Source organism: Alligator sinensis, unplaced genomic scaffold (assembly GCF_000455745.1).
Source record: "Alligator sinensis unplaced genomic scaffold, ASM45574v1 scaffold662_1, whole genome shotgun sequence".
NCBI classification, from domain to species: Eukaryota; Metazoa; Chordata; order Crocodylia; family Alligatoridae; genus Alligator; species Alligator sinensis.
In genome coordinates, this window is record NW_005843130.1 from 85,088 (window position 1) to 105,108 (window position 20,021).

Genomic DNA, 20,021 nt, shown 5'->3' on the forward strand with positions numbered 1-20,021 from the left:
ATGTCTCTCATATATTACAAAAGATAATTTTCATTGATGTATAGGTTTTCAATTTGGTGATAGTATTAAAAATGTGGGTCACTCATTCTTTCTGTGTGTTCTGTGTATTGGATGGATTGGACAAAAAAGTAAACAGACTAAATTTAATGTTCAATGCCACAGCTTAGAATTTTAAATGTTATCATCTCATTCAAAAAAAAACCTGACTGAAATGAATGAACCTTTGAGATTTCTTTTTAGGTAGATAGTTCAGTTTATTATTAGGTCACTATTATTAGTGACGCATTTCACTTTGCGTCAGATCTCATAATCTCTTTATATACTTAAGAAACACACAGTTTATTGTTTTTGACACATGGTACAGGGTCATGAGTGGAAACAATTCAGGCTACAAAGTACATGTCAGTTCATTGCTCCTCTGCTGACGGCATGTCTGTCTGAAATCAAGTTTAAAAAATTGGCCCTGTCTCCAGCTGACTTATTTTGTCAGACTGAGTCATAAGATTAACCCTTGACTTGTCACCACGGAAAAATGGAATAAACAACTGTATAGACTAGGATATCTCTGATCCAGATACAGTTCATTTCACCGTAACACGATTCTCCTAAGAAAACAAAAATTTCAGTGCAGCTGTTGCTCATATTAAGGGGGATTTAGAAAGAAAGAAAGAATTGCAACCACTGTTTGTACTTCATAACTGTGTTGAAATAGTTACTCTGAAGGTGTCTGGTGGTTTGTGCTACAGTTATGAAGGCTGCAAAAATACTAGGATAGATTTGTTCAGTTAGCTATATTACTAAGATTTTTATGCCAGATTTTCATCTACTGAAGACAGTGCAACTTTCTGTGATTCAAGAAATCTCTTAGAAGTTTAATATGCTTGAAATCAGAATAATTTGATCCCAAAAGGTAATAAATTGAGTGACAACATATTCTGGAAAAGAGTATTTTGGTGCTGTACACTTTCAGCATGGGGATAATTTTCAGTGCTGTTATAGCTATGCTATTTCTATTAGCATACGTGGGAGTAGGATAGTTTATTGCATACAGAGTGCATTGAAATTATTACTCCACTTATTTGTCAGAGAATGCCAAAACAAATTCCTTTAATGTCTGCAGGGTATTGTTGAAGTGTACCTGACTTAGGCTATGAGTATAGGCAGCATATTGGAGCAAGGCTGCTCAGTTTTTGGTGGTATATTTGACCCTGGCCCCAAACTTCCTGATTCCCTTGTTGTTAAAGTAAACATTAATCAAGTTACTGAACAATACCAATTGATTTTGTTTTTACATTTTGAACTTCTGCAGTTCTGTGCAGTTCTATAAATGAGATGCAACAAGAAAGAAGAAACAAAAACAGCACTGTATAATATTGAGTATTTAATCTCTCAACTGAGTGTTTTAACAACAATCAATTTATATGTAATATGGTTTAATACTATTTAATACTTGAGAGGAAGCCGATTGCTCTCTTTGATACAAAAAAGATGATTTTTGAAAATTACTATTCCACCAAGAGAATGTATGTAGGCACTGTAGCTGATTTTCCAAGATGCATTGTTAGCCATCCTTGCTCGGCAATACTGAATGTAACTACTACTCAATTGGTTTTGACCATTAAGAAAATTCCTATGTGCTGGAATTTTAATACAGAAAGAAAATGCTTTTACTTAGCCATTTTTCTTTCAAAATAAAATTACATTTTATGCAGTTTTTGTTTAGGAAGAATATGATAAGGTACATTATTTTAATCATTGATTTTAATCCCAGAGTACTATATGCGAAGGGAAAGCAGCATGTGTAAGAGATCTAAAGATCTTTTAGCATATCACGTCTGTGAAAGTCTGAACATTAGTGAGAAGGTTTAAGGAATGGCATTGTTAATTGTAAATCAAAGCTTCTTACAGAGTTCTCTAGGGACTGAAATGAGTCTTTGTGGTCCCTGAGGGAAGGAGGAAGTTGCAAGTCACTCTGCAGGCCTGGCATTTTAATAGTCTGAAGTACAGTGATGTTCTTTTTTGCAGCTGCTGCTAAGCCTTTTGTATCGGTGAAGAGTTTGGTTTAAATATCATTAGTTTTTTTTAAAAACTATATGGTTATATACCCTGCATCCGTGTGTGTAAAAAGCAATACAATCAATATATAAAACTGAAATAAAGCATGGGTTTTTCAGTTCATTAACACTTCAGGATGGCCCTAAATTTTTATTTAATCCAAAACTGGAGTAATCACAGAAGTTTAAGTGTCTGGTTTATGCAATTTACTGGGGTATGTCCCCGAGCTTTTGGCATGGCAGACTCTAGTTTTTGTGTTGACTCCATGTATTTCCTATATACTTACAGATATGTCTATGCTTACCTATGGAGGTGATAGGAGCTCTGCAAAAAAAAAAAGTGTCTCATGGAAGCCTCACTTGATTGTAGTAGTTTAGCATATTGGACTGTTGTGTTGACAGAATTTTTACAGCATAGTTAGATGATTTCCATCCCATGCAAGGTGCTTAGCAAATTGACCCCAGCCCTTTCTTTGCTCAGCCTGCAGTACTTTTTCTCCTTAGACAGAAGGGAAGCAGGGCTAGCTCATGGGTTTGGCATTTGACATAGGGTGAGGTGGAGATCTCCCATTGCAACTTTTTTCTGGAACACAATTCTTCATTAGTCAAGCATATTCATTTATAGAGTATGCCATGTTAACATGCAAATGCATGGAGTCAGATATATGGAGGTACTGGACACTATGGAAAGGATAACTGGATGTAGTATTAATTCTTTCCTCTTCCTCCCCTTCTCTTCATGTTAGTAACTGAATTCCTATTATCATGGATGGCAATTTATATACAGAATTCTTCAAACAGAAACATTCATGCTGCTCATAATGAGACCACAATCTAGAGAATAATATAAATAATGTGTGCCTCCAAATAGTGTTCTTTTTGGGAATGCAGAGGTATAGGCTATGTATGCTGTGTATTGCAGTAGGCACTTCTGTCAAACACAACATTTTAATCCCTCTTCTTTTTCCCCTGAACAAAAATGTATTTTATAGTGTAATTAAATTGTAAATAATTGGCAAAAGATAATCCATCTTTGTACTGTTTAATTTAAATATGACATTTGGACTGTTGTGTAAACTATTTTACCTTATTCAAAATGTAATATTTGACTAGACATAGTATTTTTGTTTTCTTTGACAGCCATACAGTGTTAGTTTGAAAGGATGCATTTCTTCCCTTGTTAAAAACAACCTGTGGCCTCATCGAGATGTTTAATTAATTGGGATGTGCCACTTTTTTGGCCAGGAAGTGATTATGTGTATAAAGCTTAACAGTGTTGGTCCTTGTTGCATTTGATTTGGTGATTCCAGTTCGTGATTTTTCTGTGGTGTATTTGTCAAAGTTGAAAGCAACTTTAGACAGAGTCAGATGGTAGTGTCACTGGAGGTACGTTAAGCTATGTCTCCGCTGCCACAAGTGTTCTAATTTAATTAAAACAAAAAGCAGATTAACTAGCTCAGGATTTACCCATTTTTTTTATTCCTTTGCAATATTTTTATAGGGGAAAAAAACTAATAATTTTGGTATGTTGGTAGGATCAAACCTATGTAGCTTGTCTGTTGCTAGTAAATTTTGTTTTACTACGATGCAGACATTTTGCTGGTTGGAATGTAACTAAAAGCAGGGGGTTGATAGATTTAATGGAGGTTACAGTGCATCTCCCCCCACTTTCCTATATGAGTTGGTTCAGTCCTGTTTTGCATAAGTTCCTTTTGAGTAGATCCATGTGTGCATGCATAGTACTGAAGAATTACTCTGATCGGGTGGATGGATGTCTTGGAGAGAAGCAGTGCACTTTAACTGCAGACTGTGTCATTTTTAGAATCAACATGTATTGTGCATACCCTGTACCTGGAATGGGCAGCAATTCTTTGATGTATTACTACAATGGGAAAACGGTAAGGGTGCTTTCCTTTGTTCATATAGTTTCTAAGTGGCTGACATAGCTGAATAGGCACTTACTGAAACCTGTATGTTTTTAGATTAGTCTAACAAAGTACTTTAGATTGCTGGTGTAATTTACTTGCATATTTTAGAAGACTTATGAGGCTGACATTCTGTGATGATAAGATAAATCTAAGTTTATAGTTGGTAGATTTTTTTTTTAAATCAACCTAATGTTGAATTACATAATATTTCTAATGTGTTTCTTTCTAGAAGACAACTTACTCTGCATGCTGGCAATATATTTGCAAAGATGGGGCTTTTTCGGATAATATTTAAAACCCAAAAAACTATATTTAGGTTTATTGGCTGCTTTGTGTAACAGAGAGAAGAGATGAAAGTCTTCTTGGTTATTTATAAAAATAACAAGTATGACTCTCTGGGAATGATTAGGGAAGCAGTCAGCCAGTAAGGCTTGAGTTTCCTGTTTGGAGTTTGAGGTTCAGAGACTGACTTTACTGTTATACCATCTGCTTCCAATCAAATCATCATTTTGACCCTATTCAGGAAAGTTGGTTTGATTCACAAATTTGAATCTTGTTTACACCAAAACATTTTCAGCAGTTTGTACCTGATAGCATAGTCCAGATTTTGTAATCCATGATCCTCTGGAAGATCAAAAGATATTATATTCTTGCATATACTTAATAGATGTCTGTTTCAGTGACTAGCTTTATCTGTTTGAATTGTGGCCATTACATTGATAATGTACTATGTTTCAGAGAATGGTAGAATCTGAACAACAATGCATTTTAGGCAAGCACTACCTTCTTTTCCAAAATTTGATTATTTCAAATTTTGTATGTAACAGGGCAAAATGCAACTGGATCTACTGCAGAATACAAATTAAAATGAGTGATCATTAGTTTTTGAAAAATCTAAAATATTTACATTTCTTTATATTTAATTTGCTGTGGACTGATGATATGCTATTTCCTAATTATGGTCTGTATATTTAAAATGTAAAATATTGATATTATTAGTTTGTATGACAAAAGACAAACCCAGTCTGTATCTGGAATTATAAATTTTGTACAGTATATTTATAGTGCTTTTTGTTTAAACGTCTTTATTTTATTTGTACATGATTTTGGTTTGCCCATGTTCTGAAAACAAAGTATATAAATGAATACTTGGAGAATGTAAGGTCTGTAAATATATTGACTTGTTTCATTGGCATTTCTTTTCCCATAGGCCTACTTGAGCTTTGCCTTTATTTATTAGTAAACTTTTTTGCCATGGTGTCTAATCAGTGGTAATTAAACTATGGATCTTGAAACTCATTACAAACAAAGTGTATGAGCTTGTCCAATAAGAGAAAACATACTGAGGGAGAGGGTGGGCAAATAAGTGAAATTGCTCGAGCTCTCTCTCTTTCATTTCCTTTGGTACAAATGCCAGCTGTCTTTCAAATGTGAAATCATTTTTCTTTCATGTCTGCTCCTAAGTTAAAACAGTCTGTTTGAAGTTTTATGTGAAGATATATATATATGACTTAAGTAAAATTAACTATACAATACCCTGAAGCAAAGAGAATATGACTTGCATGGAGTTTTGATTTTATTCTTTCTTGAGCACAGATCGCCTTATTACAACATTTTTCTTTGTTCTGAAGCAGGAAGAAAGCTTTGATCTTATTAAGTATTTCCAGGCTCATAGTATGTGGAAGTGCTGGTACTGTAGGGTAGCATGGCCTGAAAATTGATAGCATGTGCCTGTTATAGGTCAGAGGTGACCTTTATGAGCTTGAAGAGTCAGTAAATAGATGACAAATCATATGACAATCTTATATCACACAGCCTGAAGTTTAATCTGCATTTTTTACTTATTGACAGCTTTCAGTTTTTACTCCCCCTAATAAGTCTCTGTAAAATAAAGAATGCCACTGTTCATTCAGATTTTATATAAATATGTGTGTGTATGTTTGTGCCTGTGCATGCGTGCATTAGAGGAAAGGGTTTGGGTTTTGCTGTTTGTATGAATGCTTTCCTATATATAGCATATATCTATATATCTGTATATATTAAATTGATATAAAGTATCTATAGTTGAACTCCACAGTTAGAGAAGACTGAATGGCCTTAAGACCACAGCTCCTATTTATTTAAGTGCTACTGCTTTCAGTCCTTTCATTTAATCTCTCAGTAGTTAATGACATCTAGCTCATGTTTTGAAATTTTATTTTAATTATGATTTGAATTTTAGGTATTGGTGTATTCCCCAATATAAATTTTAGCTAAATATGTTATGTTCTTTCTAAGTTTGTTTATTTTTTAACTTGAAAGTTATAAAAACATTAAGTTAAGTAATACATAGACAAAATGACATTGAACTGCCAAGATGCTTTCAAACACAGCTAGTTATACTGGGTTACAGATACATTCGCATGGTAGTAGCATGAAAAATTATTATTATTATGATTTTTCATGCTGTCTGAAGGGATTGTGTTCTTGTAATTGCCGTCTGTTACAGAAGAGAAGTGTAAGTGGAAAATTATAGTTGTAGCATACATCTTTTACAAAGTAGTAAAATAGTACTGGTTATTTGTGTTATGTAATATAATTCAAGGAATTTTTTGAGTAGTGTATTTCCTAGCGTTGTTCTATTTGTTGAGGGGAAAGTATAAACTATTTATACTTAACTAGCAAACTTGGAATGTTTTTACTTCACCTGTTGATATTCAGAAATTCTTTTCTTGGTGTCTGGGAAGAAAATACAAGAATGCCTTGGGGGCTGGGAAGAGGGAAGGTTGAATTAATTCAAACAGCATTCTCACAGATTAAGATAAAGCACAAGGCAAAATTAAACACATTTTTGCTATCAAGTTCCACCTTTCCTTTCTTTTCTACTTAGTGCTAAATTTGTATTGGGAAGGGTGGGGAACAGATGTCTTTGATGGAAGAATTAATGGCATGTACTAACTTGATGCTTTTTTAATGGTTTCAGGTTAGGGTTTTTTTTAACTGTGTAAAAAACCTGAGAAACTGCTTTATTGATCTGTGCCCTGTTTTGTTTAAATCTTATGAAATAGAGAGAGGAAATACATAATGAGAAAAAAGTAAAGTGGAGTTTTGTGGAGTATTTGTATGTTGTGAAATGAAGTAAATTTTTGTTTTATCTGTAGTAAACATATTCAGAATAAATTGAATATTTACATATTAGGTAGTCTATTAAGCAATGGTGCTGAAACATTTAAATCTTAGCAGAATAGAGAATAGTATGGTATTGTTAGCAAACAAAATCAAGTCACTTGGGGGGAAAAAACATTTTTCTAGATTTTCAAATTTATTTTGTACAGCTTTTAACTACACACTTCAGGATGATGACATGTTGTTGTAGTATGTTATGTGTAAGGATGAATTGGGTATTTTTCACAGTATGAATTAATTTGTAACCCCAGTCTGCATACCTTTGATTTGTAGTTAAAGTATAGTTTATTTGTAGTTAAATGTAGTTCAAATATAAATGTAGTTAAAGTGTAGTTTATTTTCCTGGACATATGGCAACATTTCATTGAGGGCATTTGCCACAAGGGAGTTACTGTCTGCCATAGGGAATTGCTACAGTCGTGAATAGCAGCAAAAAAGAGAAGGACAAAAAACAGTTCCCTCTTAAAGGCACTCATCCTTTTCAAATATTCACTGGTATTATTTTGTACTAGGTTTAGAGTAAGATGTTTGGAGTGAAGATTTTTTTAATCAGTTTTTCTGAAAGGAATATAAAGAGTTATTGAAAAACATCTGCATGCACCCATGTGTGAGTGTGTATATACTTGTCTGTACTTAAAGAACTAAAAGAATATGGTCTGCTTTTTGGTCTCATAACAGTATGTTGAGTTATAGTATCAAAATATGCTGTATCAATATAGGTCTTAAAATATTGAAAATTGCCCCTGATGAAATACAAGTACTTTTTCCCCTAAAATACATGTTGTAGGGAGAATACAATAATTTGTCTATCTTTATGTATATGTAGGCATTCTCAGTTTGTAAGTTTACAGAAACTAAGTGTTAACAAATTAAATATTTTCTGCTTTCTAGAGGGATTTTGATTCAGCTTTTATTAGTATTGGGCCAGTTAGTGCAGAGAAAAGTACAATTAAATCTGTCCTATACCATATGCTGCCCACAGCACCTCAGACAAGGTCAAAGCTAACATTTGTAAGTCAGGATAAACATTGGATCATCCAGAAATTCTCTAGGGATAAACTGCTGTGGGCATTGAATAAAGAGACCTTGTAGCATTGGTCAACTTGATTTTTTTTTCACCCCTTCCATTCCCACCCCCCAAAAAAGAAAAGTATTATAGGTTGCAGTGCGTCAGCTCAGGAGAGTTTTCTCTGCTCAGCTCCAGTGGGTTTAACTGCCAATCTATTGAGCAGTGGTCCCCTGCTAGGAGGGTGTGTTGTCTACAACATGCTTTATTGATGCTTCAAAGTGAAGGTTATGTCCATTTCCATGGGCAAACGAAAGCAGCTAGGGAGGGGATCAGGTGCTATATTGGATGGATCTATATTTCTCAAAAACGTAGGTGCCAAAGAGTGACACACACTCATTTGTTCAGTATATTTGCTTTGGTAAACACAGAAACATAGTTGTCTCTGAGATGTAGAAACAGATTAAAGGTGAGATTAGGTAAATTCATTTTAAACAGAAGACAATGTTATATCTATTCATATAGCTTAATTAATAATAGGGATTTATATCACAGCCGTAATGATTTCCTGAAGGCAAACAAGGACTGGAAATGAGTTGGTTAGATTTAAGTTATTAATTTCAGGCTTCCTTTGAATTTTTGAAATTTTAAAACAGGAATTTCTGAAGACTCAGTTATACATGTCATTAGTCAATTAATTTAGTTTGCATTTAAGAAGAGGAAAGGAAACCTGTTTTCTGATCTGTTGTGATAGATGTACACATTTGTTTCTGGTCTCATTCTCCTGTTCAACCACAGCCCCTACCCTTAAAACAAATAGAAAGAAAAACCTTCCACGCATTTTATAAGGAGTTTTAGCAAATGGGCCTAACACTTAAATCTGCCTTTAGCACTGACATCAATACTGCATTTCTTTACACATTTTATTAACCATGGGACTAAGAAGGACTTGTATAATATACCATAATGATTTCAATCATTCTGCATTTTCAAGTGTCCAACTAAACTTTTACAACACATTCTTAAAAAATGCTGAAACATTTCTTAAATAGTGAATTTCAGAGAAACTGAAGGAGCTGGGCCCTTCACTCTGACTTTTATCTTACTTTGTGGTGTTTTATGCTATGCTAAAAAAAAAAACAACTGCCAGGTTTGGAGTTAAGGGAGACATTCCCTTCTTAGTGTTTTTTTTCCATCGTGTTTAGGTATTGCAGGGACTCAAATCAGTACAAGACATCATACCTGGTGTTTACAGCAGAGTAGCATTTTAGATCAGAGTCAGCTTGGATCTTGCATTTTCTGGCTTTTGTCAGTTTGACATCTTGTTTAAATGTTTTCTGTTTGTTCATTAAAATTTGAAGTTTAAGATTTTTGCTGACAGAAGGAATACTTGCATCTTGCTGCATATACAGGATTAAAAAATTAAAATTACCATTTTCATTCTTGAAGTTTTCATGGTTATCTTTCACTTTTTATTGGACTATAGTTCCAACAGCATTTGTCTTTGCATTTGTCTTTTGCATTTATTACAGTTCCCACAGATAATAAATTGTGAAATCTTGCCACAAGTACAGATCATTCATCAGAGCATACTCTTATAATACGTGACCAGTACTGATAGAATTTAGATAGGCCAGTTAGTGGAGTTTGAGCTACAGATTTGATTAGCTGTTTTTACTCCCTTATAGAAGTTTGTTACTGCTTGATGTGTGTTTTTCTGCTTTTTGAAAATTTGATAATAGCAAAGTTTTAAATAAGTAGCATTATTTATAATTTCATATACAAAATGCAGAATATGATTGACTATATGCATATTTAAAATAGACTTAAAGTTTTTGCATCTTTGATATTTATTTAATCTGCACTTACTATGGTCCATAAAACTTGTTTTAAAACCCAGATGTATATAAAGGGAAAGAAATTTGAACACGAGGAAGTATGTTATCAATGGGGTTTGGTTCTTATTTAATGTGTATATATAGGGAAATTCTGGTAACAGAGTAAAATCAGTAAGACCAGACTGTTATGATATGTCTACTGTTGAGGCTTTTTGTTAGTTAAACTGAAGCACGCTACACACTTCTTTGATAGTTTACAAGTGTATTAATTTTTAAATATATAATAATATCTATTGAATATTTGGAGATCAGAGAAAGTGTGTGCTGTCTTCGTTGTGCTGTACAAGCCTGATATAGCAGCAAAATAGCCATGTTGTGGACTCTGGAAGGTCCACAAGCTCTGGAAGGCCAAGGAGCCAGTGGTGCAGGAGCCTGGCCTGTTATGAAGGGAGATCAGCAAGCTGAAGAGAAATAAAAGGAAAGGAGAATTCCCCAGTAAAACCTCATCCCTGAATCTTTCATGCTAGAGAAATGTGGAACAACTCAGGGTGAGGGAGGTAGAGGGAAGTGGAGCTTTTGACCTTCCGTGTTCTGCAACTCCCTTGTTTCTCCTCCTTCCTGCTATGGCCCCACAACCTGCAAGTGTTCGTGTTCAGTGGAAGGAGTGGGACCAGGCCTCTCCTATATGGGCTGCTTAAAAACTGAGTCTGGTATGTTGGAAGAGCAGTCTCGCCTGTCATCGTCAGAGAGAGCATCTACCCCTCGCTAGTTTCATAGATACCTTCCCCCCCTCCCCTCACCAGTTGCCCTGTGTTTAGGGGCTTTGATGAAACTAGATGAGCTTTCAACAGGGCTCCTGTCCACCTTTGACAAAGTTGTTTGTTAAGGGAACTCTTTGGGCTTAGTGGCTCTTTAACATTGTTCCCTGGCTGACAGGGAATGTTAGCCAGGAAAGAACTACTTTGGTGCCTCCCAGATGGCACTTTCAACAGCTTGATTGCCAAAAGAGGCTGTCTTGGGAAGCCATGTCATACTTAAAATTGCATTATGCATCTGTTACAAAAGAGAATATCCTCAAATTTGGGAGCAACTTCCATTGCTGTTATGAGGGACCTACAGAGCTGCTGTATGACAGTGGTCATGGAGGCTACTTTTTTCTGGATAAGGGTGCCAAGCATTAAATGCATTAAAATGGATAAGCCAGATGATCTATTATGTCTTTTCTTAACTTTAAATTTAAAATACAGTTTCTCTGTTATCAACTTTTTAATTAAAAATGTTTGGACTTTGCTCCTCAAAGACTTAGTTTAATCTCAGCAATCTTTTATTCCTCCTTTGCTTTTAAATTCTGTTTGTAGCAACACAAAATAAAACTTATGATTAGGTCATTAACCAGAAAAAAAAGCTGGCGCTCATCTGCAGGTGATCAGATGACATAAGAGGTCTGGTTTTAATTTGTGGGTAGCTCTGATTGTAACTAAAAGAGACTTACTCCTTTTGTGGAATTGGCTGACTATTTCCCCACATCTGGAGTTAATGAAGTCTTTGAGACCACATCAGTTGTGTTTTGCCGCAAAACCTCTTTGATCTGAAAAATCTAGACTGGCACAAGTGCAGCTTCATAACATTGCAGCTATGTTTTTGCAAGCTATAGTTAAGATACCAAAACAAGTAGAAACTATATAAAGTTATGTGCCTATGCTAGAACTTTCATGTTGCTTTTTGAAGGGGCCTTTTTAACATTAGTATATTTCATAACATTTTTATTATGCTAATGTATTTTACATGTGTAACTGTAAATGATACATTTGTAGAAGCTAAACTTCTTCAGCTTACTTTCTGTTTTGAGCTACTATTTGTTTAATTAGACATAAATTGTCAAAATTATTAGAAATGATTGAAAGTTTACTTGGTCACTCCCATCACAAATCTTATGTTGATAACACTACTCCACCAAAGTTTAAAAGAAGTATAATTTGTCATTGTGGATTTTTTTCACATTAACCAATGCACATCTCCATGTCAGTGCTGTATGTTATAGCTTTGTTCCCTCTGCTGTCCTGTGACAGTGATAGATTATCCATCAGGTATTGCATATGCTGCATTATTTTGCACAACAGACAACTTGTAAATTAAACCCAGTTTTGCTAATATGTTTGTAGTCTGTGAGCACTTAAAATTTGACAGGCTGTCACTTCAGTTTAAGTATGTGTGTAGTCTGTGCATATATGCATATATGCATTTATTGTATAACATGAATACACACATACTTTTAACCTAGTTTATAATGTTGTTATGCTGTTACTCAGACTTGATAAGCATTTCCACTGTTAACCTTTCTTCCAGAAATTTTAAATTTGGAAATATATTGAATATAAACTCTCCCTTGAAACAATATTCTTTCACAGAACAGTCAACAAATAAATATTTTTTGTGTTTGAAAGATTAAAATACAAATATAAGTACAGGGGTTATTTCCACTTCGTTGCTTTTACCCTACTATCCCAACTCCAAGGGTTCCTGTTCGCAGAAATGCCCAGGGGTTGAGTGTTCTCTTACACTGGTTTTATGTTGGTGTTGCTAGACTGATTCCACTGCAATTACACTAATGTAAAACTGCCTTAATGAGTAGCAGTTCAGTCCCTCTGTATAAAAGAATTCTTTCTATACAGACATGCCCAGTTGGTCTGAAAACAGAAGGCTGGAAAATCATTATGGGTATAGGTATGCAAATTAACATGTAAAGTTACCAACTTCATTTTCCACACTTCCATGTCAGAACATTAAATGTTACATCGCAGAATAGTATTTGCCTAGATTTTCAAGACCTCTTTTAATAGTCATGGACCCTTTTTCAGTCTTGACTGGCAGCCAGCATTTTGCAGTGGGAGAGAAGAGGCCTAAATCTTGTAGGAGCACATACGTACATGTTTGTATTTCTGTGGGGATGTAACCCCCCCACCAAAACAAACAAACAAACAAAAAAAACAAAAAAAAACCCAAAAAAACCCCAAAAACCAAAAACCCATAAAAAAACCCCACCACGCACCTTCATCATTTGGAATGTAACTCTTGTGTTCTTTTTATTACATTAAAAAAAAAATCACAAACTAGTTTATTTTGTCAGGAGAAGACGCAGGCTCTCCTATGGCATGTACTGTAGCAAAATATGATTCATCTGAAATATTACATTTTGGTGTTCTTAACTGTAATTAAACATTAAATTGTCTACTTGCATTTGAGGACTTCAGATATTTTAAAACAATATAGGTAGTTCATAGTACCACATTTAAAATACTTGGCAAAACAGCATTATAAAGTAGCATCATCTCTTAGAGCAACGGTGTTATATTGTATGAGTCCATGCATGGTCTTTTTGCTGATTTTTATTTCTTCAGACCATACCTGAATGCACTTTCATTTCTTTCACTGCTCATTTTTAGCCACTGCAGTTAGAAGCATTTGAGCTTTAAATTTATTTTGCCCCCTGTATAGTTTTCAAATTGATGAGAAAACTGGCCATTTGCCCGTTTAAAATGTTCATACTGAGCTTATCTGAAGCACAAGTTTACCAAGGGAAATTGGCATTCCACTGATGAATCCAAACAAGTATTTTAATAGCTGTGCCAGACTTTAAAAGTTGCTTCATATTGTAGTTTTAAAATCACTCAGCAGGATATAGACTTGCATTACGTAAACCTACAAAAGCAGACAGGTAACACTAAACTACCATTTGTACTGGACATGCATTTTTTACTTGACCGGTTAGGATTCCAGCTAATTGAATATTTAAACAAGCATAGAGTTATTTTAAAATCAAAACTTGTTTTGGGCTTTTATGATTTTCTCTTTTTTTTCCTTATTTTTTATCTTGTGCAACAAATCTGTGCAACCATTATGCTTTGTGAGCATAACCAACATTTAGGTTTTTATCAGTCCACCTGGTTGAATTGGCACACCAGAAAGCAAAGTGTCGTTAGGATTGTTGTGCTGGAGTACTTTGGCAACTGGTTAAAAACAAACAAAATAAGGGCAACAAATGAACTAAATAGTGGGGCTTGCTGCTTCTCTTTAATTTAGGCCTCTGCGCTAGTATTCATTTCTGTTGTTTTTCATTTGTGCCATCCAAACACTACATATGTGCTTTTTACTGTTTTCCAATTTTTAGGTGTATGCGCCATCCCCAAGTTCTGATGATTTCAACAGAGAATCTCCAAGTTACCCATCTCCTAAACCACCAAGCAGTATGTTTGCTAGCACTTTCTTTATGCAAGGTAGGTATAGGAGCTCTAAATACAGGAATGCTAGTTAGCTACTTCCTACTAAGTAATGCAACAGATAAACTGTAGAGGAAGTAAGGTTTTGTGCTCAGACGTGCAGATGAATTTTGTGTATTTCTATAAATTAAATGAAAGGGAGCTGTCATTTGATTTCAGGGTTTCCTTGTGACATTAATTGCTGGCTAAAATTTTGGAGGATTACTCACAAGGCCAGATGGACAGAATTCCCCCATCCTTTGATTTTGTAGGGACTTCAAAACAGCACACAATTGAGGGAAAAATTAAGTGAGATCTTCTTGATCATTCTGGAATTTGACTGTACAATCTGTTAACAGTCCAAGTTCACAATAAATGCTTATATCTCCAGCATGCCAAAAAACAAATGACTTTTGAATCAAACAGGGAGCAGAAATCATGATTTGAGATTGCATTTCCTCAGCTTCATGTCATATTACTAGCTCCTATTTTGGTCTGATGAGGTTTTGGAGCAGTCTCCAAGTTTAGAAGTGTAGAGAGTATTTCAGTTTGTATTCCTGTGGGAAAGCAGTGCTGACACACTTTGGTTTGAGGCTTGTATAATGTAGTAATTTCAGTTATTTAAGTCTGGTATTATGGAACTTTTTTTGATTTTTATAGTGTTAAAATGTTTTAGACAATATAAATTGCTTATTATGGATTAAGACATCTTTTCCACTATATGTTTATGGTGAGCATTGCTTAACCAAGCATCGTTTTTTGCTGTCTGGAATTTTTATCATCCCTCTTGATATAAATTTGGCCTTACTTGACGGTCTTTGTAATTAACAGAAGTACTTCATATTTTCTCAGCTGTGGTTGGATTGTATTTCAGCTATAAAGCCTCATTTTTTAAAATTTAGCAACACGGTATGATGGCAGGAAAATGGAAGACACAGTAACAGCTATTCACTATTTCACTACTGATATTAGTGTAAAAAATGAGAGAATTATATGGAGGTTTTTAAATACATGATATTGTATTGAGAAGAACTTCGTTCACTTTTTACAAGCAATATTTTTTATTTTTTTCTTTAAAAAAAACAGATGGGACCCATAACTCTTCTGACCTTTGGAGTTCATCCAATGGTATGAGCCAGCCTGGTTATGGTGGAATGCTAGGGAGCTCTTCTTCGCACATGTCCCAGTCCAGCAGCTATGGCAGCCTACACACACATGACCGCTTGGTGAGTTATAACAAGCCAATCCAGTGCACTTAAATATGGAGATGGCTCTGTTTCATTTCTTGTTTGGGCTCATCACAATATAAATTCTATATTTATCAGAATTCACTATTGTTTAATTGGTAACTTAGATATACTGGTTTGCTGTATCTTATTTGAATGTACATGTCATTTAAAATAGATCTGTAGTAATAAAATAGTCTGTGATAGATGGCTAGTCTCTTATGTAATTTGCAATAAGTTGGACATTTTGTATTTGTATCATAAGATAGCAACATTTTTTAGAGACTACTGAATTGGCTGATATCTTTTTTCCATTTCTCTAGAGCTACCCCCCACATTCAGTCTCACCTACAGATATAAATGCCAGTCTTCCTCCAATGTCTAGCTTCCATCGTGGCAGTACTAGTAGTTCACCATATGTTGCTGCCTCCCATACTCCTCCCGTCAATGGATCAGATAATATACTGGGTAAGATTTTCTTGGATTAATCCTGAATCTGTAAGGTTCAAGTTAAAGTTACTCAGTCATTAAATGTTTCTATTGCTGTTGTTTTGTAATTATGTAAGGTATTAGGACAGGGGCGGGCAAAATCCAGCCTACCAGGCACTTTCACCTGGCCTGCAAGAGCCCACCAACTAATTGTACTCCACCCAGCCCTTCTGGCCCCAAGGGTGGGAGTAGGGCACCCATATACAACCCCACCCAGCCAACATACCCTATTGCACCTCACTCCCACCCTCATGGATGGAAGGGCCTGGCCTGGCCAGCATGCAGCTTCTGGATGGGGCTGCTGCTGCTACTGTTGCAGCCACTGGGAGACTTGCTCAGCTCCCCTGGCATCCCGCTCACTCTGGGCAGCAGGTAGGGAAATGGCGGAGGTGAGGGTGGGAGCGGCGGGGGAGCTCTACCTGGGTGGGGTGCACAGAGTGTGGGGGTGGGGGCAGTGCAGAGCCTGTGCCCAGGGGGGCAGTGGCAGCGCAGAGGTTAGGTGGGCAGGGTGTGGATATGAAGGAGGGTGGGGAACTGGGGGAGCCCCTCCACACATTTCGCCCATGGCGTGCAGCCCCCGTCAGCAGCAGCAGCAGGCAGGGGCACTCAGGGCATTCGTGCCTGGTGTCACGTGGCTCTGGCCAGCACTGCATGTGGAGGTGAGGAGTGGCAGAGGCAACCGGCTCCGGTGTGTGGAGCCTTCCTCCAGTGGTACACAAGTGCAGGGGCTGCACGTGTGTGGCAGGGAGGCCCTGGTGATAGAAGCGGCCCAGTCAGGCTTCACACCTCGCAGTGATGTGCAGCACTGACTAGAGCAGCACACTGCTGAGTGGCAGCGTCTGGGCCAGGCATGAGTACCCTGAGTGCCCTCGCCTGCTGCTGTTGCTGCTGCTGTCACCAGCAGGGGCTGCGCACCATAGGGGGGAGGTGTGGGGGTCTCTCCCCCCAGACTCCCGCACCCTCCCTCATCCCACAAATGCCACACACCAACATCCTGCCCCCACAGCCCACCACATACATACACACATATCCCTCCAGCATACCGTGTGTGCGCCCCACACCACCCCACTCCTGTACCCCACCATAAACACAACCCCTCCACCCCACCATACACAGACTCTCACACATACCCACGTCCCACCACACATGCATATGCATGCACGCACCCCAATTACACCCCCTCCCCACAATATACAAGACTAAGACTTTATCGTTGAGTTATTATGCAGTCATTTACAGTATGCAAACACAGATCATGACGAACAGTGGCAATGCATAGAGGATGCACAGAGGTGCACATGCACACCCTGAAGGCAGCATTTCTGGGTAGGGGGAGCAGGCAAGAATGCTGGTGCCCCCCTGAGAGCATCGACCAGGGAGTGCGCTAGGAGAAGCAGCCCCCCTGGAGCTTCTGAGTTGGCAGGATCGGCCTTGGGGGGACTCCCTCCCCCTGGCCTGTGGGATGCCCCGACTGGCCACAGAGGGACTCCCCACGCAGTTTTGGACTGTCTGCTGGGGGGGCAAGTGCCCCCCTGACTCAGGAGGCACCAGTTGCCCATGATGACAAAAATATTTTTTGTAATAAAATTAAAATGTTATAGTAGGTGTTTGACTTTTAATGGATGATTTAGGTTTTTTCTGGTTCTAAGCTGGCAAACCCTGCCTCCCAAAAAGAGTATTTCCAGGGGGCAAGGGGATGGTCTTCCGGTGGCAAAGTCAGGAGCCAAAACTTCCAGTCCCAAGATGGTGTCCAGGGGGGCGGGGCAACAGTCAAAGGGCTGGGCTACCCATGCAACCCTCGATAGCTCATCAAGCCTCGTTAAACAGCGCTCTAGTTGAAATAATAGCCCTTCCCTGTATTAGGAGTTAAGCTCTGCACTGCACACAAATTTGTGATAGAGGTAATGCAATACCTCCCAACTCCAATATAGGCACTTTAAAATTGGTTTGAGTATATTAAATAATTGAACTCAAGTTGTTTTTAATTGACTTAACATAAATCAATTTCAGATGATCTTGAAGCCATGCCCACACAAGGGGATTTTGCTATTTAATTAAATGAACGTTGGTCCCCAAACTTTAGTTAGATCAGTGTTTATAGACAGCCCTAGTTTGTGCTATGTTACTTGGGTGGGGGTGGCTGCTGGATGCATTTTGTTGATGAAGAAGAGGCAAGCCAAGTACCACCTTTAGGCTTTAGGGGAACGTGTACTGGAGGTGGAGTTGCTACAAAACTGAAAATGGTGTATAATGTCTCCCCTTCCCCCTGTCCCTTTTGTGGCACTGTCATAAGAAGCGAACTGTAAAAACTGGTGTCCGTTCAGAAGGCTGCACCCTCGATCTCACTCTCTCTCGGTATAAATGCATATATACAACTTAGTCTGAATGGCTAAGTTTGTCCTTTATTTGGGGGCACATATTTAGCTCAGGGTCTTTGAGAAGATCTCGGTTTATATACCTTTCTCTGAATTTAGGTTGCAGTAGAAGCCAGTAAGTGATGTATAGTTTGAGTTTCATAGTTAATATTCTGTACATTGTTACATGGAGTGCTTTTTTTTTGCTGTCAGAATTTGATATGTTCAGATTTAAGCTGCTCTCTTAAAGAGATTTATCAAATAAAAACTTTATTTTAATATTAAAAATGTCCTTGTCCATGTTTCTAATTGGCTGAACCTACTCACAAATAATGGTATTTGGAAGGAAAAATGCTCCAATTCCTTGGCTTTGTGGCAAAGGCAAATGATAGGAAGGGACAGAACCACTGATAGGGGTATTTGAAAGGAGTTTCTAAAATGGAGGGAGGCAGTAATAAATATACAACACCCTGGTATTTAGTCTATATTAAAAGTGAGTTTTAAAGGTGTTCACAATCTGTTTTCTCTTCCCATTTCTTTTGGCTTGAGCAGTGATACTGGACAAATCTGTGTTACTCTTCTTCCTAGCTATTTCTGTTTTCTGGTCCGTATGCTAGCACAGGGCTGCTATTTGGATTGCAAGTATTGCCGAAAAATAGGTCACCAAAATGTAAACACAAATGATTGAGATTTTATATATAATCTCCATATAAAGATCTCAATATAAATGTTTTAAAAAGAGCGATTATAAATAAAAAATACATGCACACAATTTTTCTAATGAAGTGAAAATGTCTAATGAAATAGATTTTCTGACAGTGTCCTGTTAAAATAATATAGTCCTAAACTGCATTTGCTAAAATTTCTATTATTTAAAGCAAACTCATTCTTTAATTTTACAAATAAGCATTGTGTTTATTTTTCCATTTCAGGAAACAGAGGAAATGGTGCTGGAAGCTCACAGACGGGTGATGCACTTGGAAAGGCATTGGCATCTGTAAGTTATAATTAACACAGTCTTTAAATTAATCTAGATTGTAAGCCTATTTAAAATGTTGATCATGGCTTCTGTTATTCCTAGTTAGAATTTCTTTTAGTTAATTATCAGTAGTTACAATTAACAGTTTACATGTATGAAGTACAATAACTTGGAATACAGTGAGTATTCAGATAAAATAACACAGTATGTTACATAATGTGATACTTGCTGCATATATATCCATGTAAAAGCAAATGAAAATGACTGCTTTTATTTTTATGGGGTTCCCCTCTGACAATTGATAGGCATTGTCTTTTTCTGCAGAAAATTTGGATCCAGGATGAATATGACAGGATTTTTTTGTGCAAAGCAAAATTTACAAACACCTGGTTGCATCATAACACAGATTTTACCACCAGATTCCTATATACAGCTCCCACTTAAGTAATGAAAATGTGGAATATATATCTCGGAACAGAATTGGATTCAAACGTTTGCTCAGTGGCCATATAAAATTGGGAACTGAATATAGTATAAAAATATTTTTTTCGGTTTAATAAATAAATCACTTATAAGTTGTGGAATTTTAAGGGACACTTTAAAAAACAGGTATATGTTGCATCTCTAAAGATTATATCTATCTATGCAGACTTTTGTGAAGTTGTTTTAGCAGTGTTTTGATAACAGGAACAAAAGTCATAATGTAAAGATTTAGAAGTCTCTAAT

General features: G+C 36.7%; 1 protein-coding gene across 1 annotated transcript in view; it reads left to right on the forward strand.

Annotated features, from left to right (window-relative positions):
* Nucleotides 1-20,021, forward strand: part of TCF12 (transcription factor 12) — a 100,489-nt gene that overhangs the window by 43,178 nt on the left and 37,290 nt on the right. Inside the window, exons 4-7 of the mRNA XM_025193907.1 lie at nt 14,160-14,265; nt 15,334-15,473; nt 15,797-15,941; nt 19,249-19,313. Coding sequence (XP_025049692.1) covers nt 14,160-14,265; nt 15,334-15,473; nt 15,797-15,941; nt 19,249-19,313 — 456 coding nt within the window. The remainder of the gene's footprint in view (nt 1-14,159; nt 14,266-15,333; nt 15,474-15,796; nt 15,942-19,248; nt 19,314-20,021) is intronic.